Source organism: Centruroides sculpturatus, unplaced genomic scaffold (assembly GCF_000671375.1).
Source record: "Centruroides sculpturatus isolate CEXI.00-Female unplaced genomic scaffold, Cexi_2.0 scaffold269, whole genome shotgun sequence".
Lineage (NCBI taxonomy): Eukaryota > Metazoa > Arthropoda > Arachnida > Scorpiones > Buthidae > Centruroides > Centruroides sculpturatus.
Window position 1 is genome coordinate 44,383 of NW_019384601.1, and position 11,915 is coordinate 56,297.

Sequence of the window (11,915 nt, forward strand, 5' to 3'; positions counted from 1 at the left end):
AATTATGATCCTGAGGTATGTCTTGTAAAGCATCTAAATCATTTATATGTAATTATTATCTTTTTATGTACTGTGTGTGTTTTAATAAATTTTTTGTTGACTGAAGAGGGGCATGTTATGCCCGAAACATGTAACCTAAACACATATCAACTGAAATAAAAGATGAAGAAATGCCATGTGATCGATTAATCACACTACATAGTGTTTAAGCAACAAATAAGAATAACAACACAGTTTCAGATTATCAAACTTCTAGTTTTCATCAAAATTTTTAACAAAACTTTAAATTCTTTAATAATAATTTTAATCACATTAATTTATCTTAAAAAGAAATGTATCTTAAAAAATAAATACTTAAAATTCTAATAAAGGAAAAGTTTCTAAGATGCATACACATTATTTTAGTAATTTTTAAATAAAACATTTTTTCCCATTTAATTAATTAATACAGTGGTACCTCAGGATACGAAATTAATCTGTTCCGACACTGAGATCGTATCATGAAAATGTTGTAAGGTGAATCATTTTTCCCCATATAATTACATGTAAAACCAAATAATTCGTTCCAACACAAAAACACACTCAAATTAAAGCTAAGTAATATATAAAAAATAATAATAACAACTATAGTAAGGAAAACACTGAAAAATGCATTTTGTAGTTGTAAATGTATAAATAACCATAATAGAATAATAAATGATTAAAAAAAATGTAGTTTTATTTGCACTTTACCTTTGAGGATAGACGACGGTGGAGGTGTAAATTGGTGGTGGAAGAAAGGGAGAAGGGAAATGATACTAAAACTTAACTTACATAACGTAATGTAACAATAACTTAAAAATAACTTAGAAAAGATTTTTAAAAAATTAGTGCTGTTTTATATATTTGTTTTTTTATTTTTAATCACTGCTTTTTGCTTTCTTTCCTTCACTCCCACCAGCACTGGATAGAGGTCGCTTGGTAAAATATCTATCCAAAAGAGGTTTGGCTTTGCCTACTTTTTAAAATGTTTCTAAAATGACTTAGGCAAATGTTATTACTCCAAGCAGCAATACGGCCAGTGTGAACCTTTTCAGGATGTTTCTTTTCAATAAAATCAGTCACTTTCTGATAATACCTCAAGATTTCCTTTATCAAGCAAGATCCTTCTACGATGAAGCAAACACATAGACTGAGACCAATGAACAGAAGTGAATAAAAAATGGGGCTGCAAATTAATGTAACGTCGTATGGTGAGTTTTTGAGCAAAAATATATTCGAATTTCATGTCATATCCTGAAAATTTCGTATGCTGGGGCGTTCATATCCTGAGGTACCAATGTATATCAATAAAAATATTTTTGCTGACAGATAATGTGTAAGTTCTTACAAGTAGCTTACTATACTAACATAGAAACTGACTACAAAGTAAAGATCAAATATATTTTTTCAATATTTCTCTCTGTAGTGGCTCTTTTCAATTTAAAAGTTTGAAACATTAAATAATAAAAAAATTTCTTTTAAAGCTATCACAGACTTACTTATTGTTCTGTGCATCTTTTGCAGAAGTTAGAATTCAAATTTTTAATGTAACCAACAAAATGCGTTTTATTTCAATCTGAACTACTCATTCTATTATTATTCATTACATGGCTGGATAACCAAGTGGTTAAGGCAGTGTTTCCCAACCTGTGTGCCATGAGAGTGCCTCAGGTGTGTCACAGAAATATTAAATATTTTTTTAGAATTTGGAATATGCTCTTTTTTAAAATTTCATTTAGCTTTCATCTTTTTACCAATGGCCAGTCAAAGAGAAAAGGAGACATTCACTAAAATGTCAATTGTTTCAAAATTTGCAACATCAGCCTATACCCTCACAAAAGTTGCATGCCTCTATGAATTCTTTGGAGCTTCTATAAACATTGTGGTTTACAAGCTTAAAAACAGATACTATCTCATTACACATTCGTTCAAATAGTCTTTTTATTTTTATAGTACATTTATAAAATTGTGAGTTTTTCTCTTGGTAAATTTAACTTCTGTAATATAAAATATTTTTTAAAAAATCAACCATAATTTATTTTAAATTTTAAACATTTTTTTTAAATTGACCATAAAATTATGTGACAGGAATCTTATTAAATTCAGTGTGTCATTAATCCAAAAAGTTTGGGAAACATTGGGTTAAGGTGATAGACTACCATTCTGGGAAACTGGGACTGAATCTAGATGGGTTTAAAAATTCCAGTAACTTTTAGGGGATGTTTTGTCCAAATATGTTAGGCTCCAACCCTCTCCACATGATCATCCCACTGTGGACCTGGTCAAACTGTAATGGACTTGCTAAAACACCATTTTAATGGCCACAAGGAGAAGAGAATATTACAAAAGAAAAACTTTTATTTCAACTATTTCAGTTTCAAGTTCATAAAAATTCTTTTATTTTATTCTATTATAAATACTCTTGCTATTTTTTCTCTATCTTCTTTAGTTCTCTTTACAATTTCTTCTAATTTGAATAGACTATTAAAGCTTATTGTTAAAGAATGGCAAGCTGCTAACCATAAAACTATGGATCTACTGAATATTGAATAAGGTGATTTTATAGATATTCTATTATATATATATATATATATAACCAATGAAAAACCAAGTCCAACAGCAGTTCCGACAGAATATAATGATTCTGTGGAACTGTCTAGTCCAACAGACTAAGCATATCCAAGAAACCATTCCATTGGAAGAGTTTTGCACATGGATCAGTTCCAACAATTCCAGTCCCAGAAGTGGAACTGGATTTTTTAAACCTGTAATTCAGAGTTCAAACATTATACTAATNTATATATATTTCTTTTTCTTATATAAATTACATTTGATTTTGTATATACAGGTATCCCCTTGTACTACAACACAGTTTCACTTTAACACGATTCAGGAAATCCTCCGTGCAAAATGTCACAATTTGTAAATGTAAACTTTATTACTCAATATTTTTTTTATTCAAGTAGCATGCATGTTGTCTCAAATTTGGCCATGAATTTGAAAATATTGAAATTTTAAAATTATTTTGTGATTTTTGTCAGGTTTACTTCAATGAAAACTGATAGAACAAGGAAAAAAATTGCACTAACTTTCCTATCAACCAGGTGTTGTTGTCATTGCTTTCAGACTTTAGCCCTTAAGATTGTCACTGTGGTTTTTTTAATATATTAATCTTTGTATTTAGTAAAATTTATTTAAACAATTTTAGGTAAGTGTTATTAAACTTTTTAAAAATGTAGATAAGCAATCATTTGTAAAATAAAAAAAATACAATGCTATCTCAGTACTCAAATAATTCAGTATTCAAACACAAATTCTGGAAAAAAGCCACTCAGTATTTGACGAAACAAATTTTCAATTAGTAACATATTTTTATTTTTATTTCATCATCCATAAACATTTTTTATGATAAAAATAAAAAATATTGCTGATACTTCTGATCAAGATCAACAAAAAAGTTCAGAAGATGATGATACTTTGTAAAAAGAAAATGCCCTCATTTAACTAAAATTAATATTAATGCATAATACAGTATTTTAAATTGTGATTGTTAATTAATTATTGATTGCTTTAATAAACATATTTCTCAGTAACAAAAAAAGAATAGTATACTTTTGCTAACTTCTGGAACATAACCTCATGTTTTGCATGTCCTTTTTATATAGCATGGATTCACATAATACAACACTTTTTTGGAATGTAACTACTGTGTTATATGAGAGATACCTGTATAAAATGAAGTTTAATCATATGCCATCTGATATAATAGAATAAATTATTTAAATATTGATATGTAATATATTTACTTGTATTCTTTGTAACCCAACTCTTCCTTCAGAAATTCCTTTGACAGCATAAGGTAAAGTTCCAATAGAAAACTGCAAAGCTAAAAATACAGATAATACTGTAAAGGCAAGAGGAGCATTTAATGGATTACCACTTAATGTATGACCTAAAAATGTAGCTACTGTTGCTATTATAACAATGGATGGAGAAATACTGGTGGAAAGGCTTTGTAAAAATGCTGATTTTTGAAGAATTTTCTTTTCTTTCTCACGCACATCTAAAAATAAAATATAATTTACATAAAGTTAATTTATTTTTTTTATGACTGAAATAACGCATAATCAAAATCTTAAATTATTTAATTATATTCTTAAAATAATTTTCAAACTCATTTATAAATATTGATCTCTAACCATTTATAAATAAGCAAACTAACATTTATTTCAACAAAATGTAATGTGAAAAAATAAATGAAATATAACAACACTATATAACTATATAAAATAATTTATAGAAGAATAAAAATTAATATATTTTCATTTATTACTAAATACAAAATGAGAAACAAATAATAGATAAATATAAATTTAGTTACATATTTGACTTATGGATTTTTTGAAATCAAAAATATCTTTTAAATTAAATAAGTGATTTGTTTAAAAAAGACAAAATAGTTTAACACTTTCTTAATGCTAATAAAAATTGTAAACATTTATCTTTAGAAATAACACAAAAATGTAAACATGATTTCTTGTACTTTCGAATGTATGAAACAATTAAATTATCAATAAAACTTAGATTGTTGGCAAACCTATTATTATTATGGGTTTTGTGAGTTATACTCGGTTGACACTGGTGGCTGTGTACTATGCCGGACAAGAGTCAAGGCATAGTAACCAAAACAAAACAAAAAAATTAAAAGTGTGTCAGTGTGTGTGTGTCTATATTCAGGAATTTCCTAACAATATGACATGTATTCAATAGTATGGCCTTCCGTATGTGATGTATGTGTTTCTATTCAATTGTAATATTCCCAGGCTTTTGTGTAGTGTGTGTTATATGACACGTGTAGAGGAGAGAACAACAGATAGAGTACAATAACCACCCTATCCATGCTACACGGGTGCCTTATTTCCTGGCGAGTTCTGTGTACTTGCTGATTTTTTCAGTGCATGTGTTTTGTATATTGTAAGTGTTTGGAATGGATATGTCTTTAATGTATGTGATTTTATTGTGTTTGTCAATGAGTGTGATGTCTGGTCTGTTGTGGTAAATTGTTTTATCTGTGATTATGGCTCTGTCGTAATACATTTTGTGTGTGTTGTTTTCCAATACTGTCTGTGAGATGTATTTATAGTATGGTTCATGGATGTCTAATAATTTGTGTTTCTTTGCAAGCTCTTGGTGTATTATATTTGCTACTTGATTATGTCTATGTAAATAATCTGTCTGTGCCAAAAGTTTGCAACTGGAAATGATGTGTTGTATAGCTTTTGGCATGATGTGATATTTTCTCATGTGTCATTTGTGAGTGTTGTACCTTTGAGTATGTATTTTCTGTAGATTTTCTGTAGATTTATGACCTGATCCTGTATGGCAATCATGAATCCTTCTGTCTCTCCAAAGAGGCATCCCTGAGCTAACCAGCCTCCACATCTATCTGTCATGTTTATTTATATTACCATGTTCAAAACCCAGAAAAAAATTAAGGTTACCTGAAACAATATTTACTTGTGACTTCTGGATAAATGATGTAGATTTAAAACAAATCAAGTGAGAACGTAAAACAACAAGTGAATAGGCTCCATATATATCTACAGAAATTGTGTTTGAGAAATCCTAAAGTGAATACATTTATATGCATTATTACTGCCTCAATTTTTCATGTTCATTCTTACATTTTATGCCATCTTCACAATAAAACAAATACTGTACATAAAATGTTTTAAAATTTTATTAACTATTAGCATTAAAAAGGAATTGCTACTTTATAACAAAGATTACTAAACATAAAAATATTAATGTGTACCAACAATTGAATGGAGTAATTAAATATATTACCGATTATAAAAAATATAAAATACTATATACTTAGCTATATTCTAATGTTTATATTTATATCCATATTTTATGGAAATATTTTCTGAAATAATTTATAATAATACAGCTAGTTAAAATGTATTAAACATACAGTATTAAGAGAAGTAAAAAAAAAAAACAAAATTTACTAAACTTAATATACTACTCAATGATAAAAAGGAAAGTGTGAAATCAAGAGATAAAAAGAATTCTGGTGGCAACAAATTAAAACATTTAAAGTTGAACAGAAGGAAAATATTTACAATACTAAATTAAGATTTCACAAATAAAAGATAGTACATTAAAATTACTTAATGTTACAATCAACATTTTATTTAACAATTAAAAATAAATAAATAAATAATACCAGTAATTTTTTTTGCAAAAGGAATTTCCCAAGCATACATTTTTATAAGTTTAATACTGGTAATAATTTCATTCATTAGTTGAACTCTTTCATCTGTACATTTCACTGCTTTTCGACGCAACATGGTAATTAATGCAGCCATACCACCCTGTAAAATTATTTAAAAATAAAACTATATGACAATAACATTTAATAATCTATTAGATTTTCTGTAGATAAAAAAAGCATTACTAAAAACTAATCAATTATCATCATCTCAAAAAATAAATCACAACATAATGATGTATCAAATCATTAGTTTCATTTAAACTATAAAGAGTTTAATGCTATATAACATTCATTTTTTAAGCATATGATTCTTAAATTTTTGTAATCCACAAAGTACATGTAAACATTATGTACTGATACAATACATGTCCCAGACAACTAATGGCATACTGTATATTAATATTAATGTGGAGAGCAAATGTCAGATCAATAGAATTTTCATGGACAACCCTTCTTTGAAACTTCACTTTCTAGATGACACAGAGGCATCCATGTCAGTCATATCAAAAAGATTTGCTGCACCTTCTATTCCTCCAGAAAAACTGACAGATGCAAAATGAAAGTATAGCACCTATGACAGAGAACTTCTTAGTATATATGCATCAATCAAACATTTTTATACCAACTGGAAGGAAGACTCTTCATCATCTTCACAGACCACTGTTTTTTGCTTTCAACAAAATGTTTACAGTCTGTTCTCCTGTCAACTCCATCAACTCAACTTTATTGCTCAGTTTAGTACAGATATCAGACATGTACACAGATCTGAGAACACAATAATTGACACACTCACTCAGATCAACAACATTCACCTACCCTCCTCTCTGGACTTCACCACAATAGCCCAAGAGCAAAGTAAGGATGAAAAGCTTCAAAAACTAATATCCAACTAGCAATCCTTTCTACAACTGCAACCTCTTACACTCAGCTCTAATTTGCAGATCATCTGTGACACTTCAAATAATAAATTCTGACCTTACATCCCAGTCAGCTTTCACCTTGAAGTGTCTGAATGTGAGAGATTATGTTGTGCATAATCTCTCACATCCAGGCACTTGAGCAACTCACAAGTTAATGCAAAAATGTTTTATATGACCATCAATGCACAAGGACATCAATCAGTGGTGTCGAGCTTCTGTCACCTGCCAACGTAAATAAAGTCAGCCATCATACATGACGTCCTTCGTGACACTTTGATCTACCAAAACAACAATTCCACTATGCACACATAGATATCTTGGGGCAATGTCCCCCAGCTGAAGGATTCTCATACCTACTTACGTGCATTGATCGATTTACCCATTGGCCTGAAGATACACTTATCTCAGACAATAGCTGAAACAGTAGCAAGGGCTTTTGTTGCAACATGGATAGCCCAGTTTGGAGTCCCGTCCTTCGTAATAACCAATCAAGATCAGCAGTTTGAGTCCCAACTCTTTACATCACTCATTTCCCTCTTGGGAATCAAGTGAATTTGCACGACTCCATATCATCCATCATCTAATGGGTTAGTGGAACAATTCCATAGCACAGTCAAACAAACTTTCTGATTCCATGGTCACAACCACTGGACAGAGAACCTACCTACAATTCTCCTAGACCTCCATTCCATGTTTAAACCCAACATTGGAGGTACCTGCTCAAAACTAGTGTATGGAATGACACTACATTTACCAGCCAACTTTCTACTACAACCCACAGCTGCAAACAATACTGCCATTGAACCAGCCATCTTTATCCAACAACTCAGAATGCAATGTAAAGTCCAGTTTCTCCCTAGTCCAAAGATCTGCACACAATAAACCTACCATCTTTCTAGATTCATCCCTGATGGAATGCTCACACATAATCATTAGGAATGATTTGGTAGGACACCCCCACAACCCCACATGACAGTTCATTCCAAGTGCTGGCACATTCAAGTAAACACTTTACTTTATTAATGAAAGGTAGAGATTTGTCATTAGTGTGAACCGATTGAAGCCAGCATTTATCATTGCAGCAAACAATAGAAGCATATCAATCAACAACTCTCCAAACCTAATAACCAACCACCACAACTCCATCCAGATGATGCATTCAATTCAACCGTAGATACCATTGAGCTTTACACTGTTGGCATGGGAGGAGCACTGTGACACCCTCATGACATGCAACCAGTGGTCTACAGGGGGCATGCAAGGTGATATAAAAGGAGACAATGATCTCCTCACCAACACTTTTCCTTGTCCTTACACTTGGTAACAAGACAACCAAACTTTTCTAAGTACAGTAAGTGATTGGTTAATGAACATTTCAAACTACAAACAAATCAGACAATAAATACTTTCGCAAAAGATTTTTATGTTTGGACAACAAACATATGTTTGGATAACGAATATCTCATAGAACAAACACAAGAAGCAACTTAAAATAATGAATACCAATGGTCTTCCCTTGTCTCCAGATAACAATTCAAAACCTTTCAGAGCGTGGGAGATGTTGACATTGATGCTCAACCCAGTATATACTGATTGAACAGTATTTCTCCAAACTTTGAAACAAATTTTATACAAATAAAATGAAATTTTTGTAATACATGTAAGAAAAAATTTTTAACTTTCTGTATTATACAACTATATTACAGCTGTGATTAGATTTAGCAAAACATCAAATATACCTCATCACTACAAAAAAAAAAATATATTTATAAGTTAAGCATCCCTAATCTACAATGCCTGAAATTGAAATGTTTCATATTTTTAAATTTTTCTGGATTTTGGAATACATAGGGTAGAGTTGAAATTATTACTACTATCAAATCTTTATAACGTTTTTAATGATATATAAACAACCCAACAGAAAACAAGTAATCACAGAGATCTCACTCAGACAATGTTTGATGGTTTATTAAATCATGATGGTTCATCATAGTTGTATATGCATTAATGCATCATCTTTCACAGAAAAAAACAGTAAATCATAGTTCTATCCCAAAGGGCTACCTTCTGTGAAAGCTAAGTTATAGATTTCACAATATCAGACTGGGAATACTCAATCTGTTCTACAAATCTTGTCTTTGTATTCAGTAAGTTGTCTGAACCTAACATACAAATATATTACACTACATTTAGACAAATTATATTTGGAAACAAAACTCTAGATAGAACTGAGTAAAATTATACATATAAATATCACATATATATCATATGAAATATCAGAGATAAATAAAATAAACTTACCATAAGAGGATAGAATAACAAAATTATTAAATGTCCCAATAAGGGCCATGGACCAAGCAGAACACAGGAATATGTAAGTGTTAAAATAAACATGATAGGTGTAGCAAGTGCAAGAACACCTGTAACCACAGATTCAAACAACCTTTCAATATCATTTGTGTAGAAATTTACAATCTGTAAAATATATTAATTATATTTTACTATTAAAACAGAATTATGATTAAATACTTATAACAACTTTTCTTTTATTACTGATTATTTATTTAGTTGAATCCATTTAATTTTTTTACTGAAACTTTTTCTATTTTCAATATTTTGATTTAAAATAAATTAATACAGTAGAGCATCGATTAACCGACCCCCGATTAACCGTCACCTCAGTTAACCGACTGCGTTCTAGTCGGCAAATTCAAATGTCCGCTAGTGATGTGGCGCTACAATATTTGGCTATGTCTTGGCTCCTTTAATATTATTTTTACATTTTTTAGCTGGCAACACTGGATCGACCATGAAAGGGAACCAGTATTTAAATGAGGCTTAACTTTCTAATTTTTAACGATACAATAGAGACGATTATTATTTTTTAAAAAAATTTGATAGGCTTAACATGGAGGAAAATTCAACGCAAAGTAGATTAATAGCGATATACTAATATACTAATTACATGGGATATAATAATATACTACACTAATAATGGATTTTTCATACTTTTCGGTTATCCAACTTTTCAATTATCCGACCAACCCCAGTCCCCAATTGAGTCGGATAATCGATGCTCTACTGTAGTATTTTTGGTTAATAAAAGAAATTAAATAACAAATAAAATCTATTAATAAATAAATAAAATATTAAAGACAATAAATAAATTTACATTAAAATTTTAAGAGTTATTGTTTATTTTTGTTGGTAATTTCATTGCTAAAAATGTCCAAAATTTATGAAATTATAATTATTCTAATTGTGTCTTTTCACAACCAAGAATCAAGAGTTAAAAGTCAATCAATAAGCATTCATATACTAAAAGTAAAGTAAATAATAATTAGTTAACTCTTGATTCTTGGTTATGAATACAATCGTAAATCATTTAATTAGTACAATTATAATTTAATGACTTTTAGCAATTTTTGAAAATTAATTAATTCACTATAGAATGTTAAACTGCTGTTTACTAATCATTTTTATATTAAAACTGAAATAGGAATTTATAAAATCAATATATCTGTAATTTTTGTTTTGGAATGAATTTTCATAGAAAAATCTGAAAAATTAAATTTTTATCTGATAATTAATTTAAATATGAACTTCATGGAATTTAATTTATGGAGTAAAAATACAATAAATGCTTAAAAATAACCTGATAACAAAAATTTGGACATAAACAGATTAGTTAATATATATTGGTCTAAAAACTTTACCTGTCCAGCTTGTTTTTCACCAACTACACGCATTCTAAGTAACTTTTTATACAAAAGAATTTGTAAAGCACCTTGTAAGCGTGTACCTATAATTTATGTAAACATAAAGAACTTGAAATTCTTTACTCTATATACATTACTACACTCTATACAATATATATATTATATTTATGAATCATATATGTTTAAATCAAGAAAATCAATCAAATAAAACTTACAGCAAAACATTCTGAGTTCTAATTACATATTTTGTTATAAAATTTACATTTCAATCTATATAATCTCAGTATAATCTCACTGAAAATCTTTGCCTTAAAAATAATTGCGTTAAAAAATATTTTTGAAAATTCCTTATCTAGCAAAATGTATAAAATTCTATTTAATTTTAAATATTTGTATTATTTAGCAAACTATTTGATTATAAACATCTCTCACAATTTCTATTGCATGATCTAATTTCATTATGCAGCATATATAAATAATATTTAAAATTAATAAAATTTTTAATATACCATATTTATTTGAATAATCTGCAGCTTCAAGGAATCTGCATACCCCATTTTTAAGATTCTGGTTTAAAAAAAAAAAAAAAAACTTAACCAATTTAATTTCTTACATAATTAACGAATTCTACTAATTTATGGTTGTAACACAATAGCAACTTTCATTCTTGATGTTTTGTAGTATTCAATATGGCAGTGTTCAGTTTACAAGTTCACGAGTTATTAAAAGATAAAAATACTGAGGGATACAAACATCTCCAAACTCGATATACAATATAGCTACATACCAACAGAATGCCGAAAATCTATCGGGCTAGTTTAATGCTAATTATTAAATAAATTACGTAATCAATTTGGCACTAGAGGTAAGCGTTAGGCGCCATCTCTTATTAATATTAATAATTATAAATAAATTAATTAATTTAAATAATTTAGAACCGCTGGGAGAAAAAAACGGCCCGGAACGGGACTCAAA

The 11,915-nt window shown here is 29.0% G+C and overlaps 1 protein-coding gene across 1 annotated transcript in view; it reads right to left on the bottom strand.

The window, feature by feature from the left end:
- The window catches only part of LOC111624986 (multidrug resistance-associated protein 5-like), a 46,649-nt gene that overhangs the window by 10,125 nt on the left and 24,609 nt on the right, over nucleotides 1-11,915 (bottom strand). The window contains exons 6-9 of the mRNA XM_023367996.1: nucleotides 10,938-11,023; nucleotides 9,523-9,696; nucleotides 6,254-6,401; nucleotides 3,828-4,084 (exon numbers count right to left, since the gene is read on the bottom strand). Coding sequence (XP_023223764.1) covers nucleotides 3,828-4,084; nucleotides 6,254-6,401; nucleotides 9,523-9,696; nucleotides 10,938-11,023 — 665 coding nt within the window. The remainder of the gene's footprint in view (nucleotides 1-3,827; nucleotides 4,085-6,253; nucleotides 6,402-9,522; nucleotides 9,697-10,937; nucleotides 11,024-11,915) is intronic.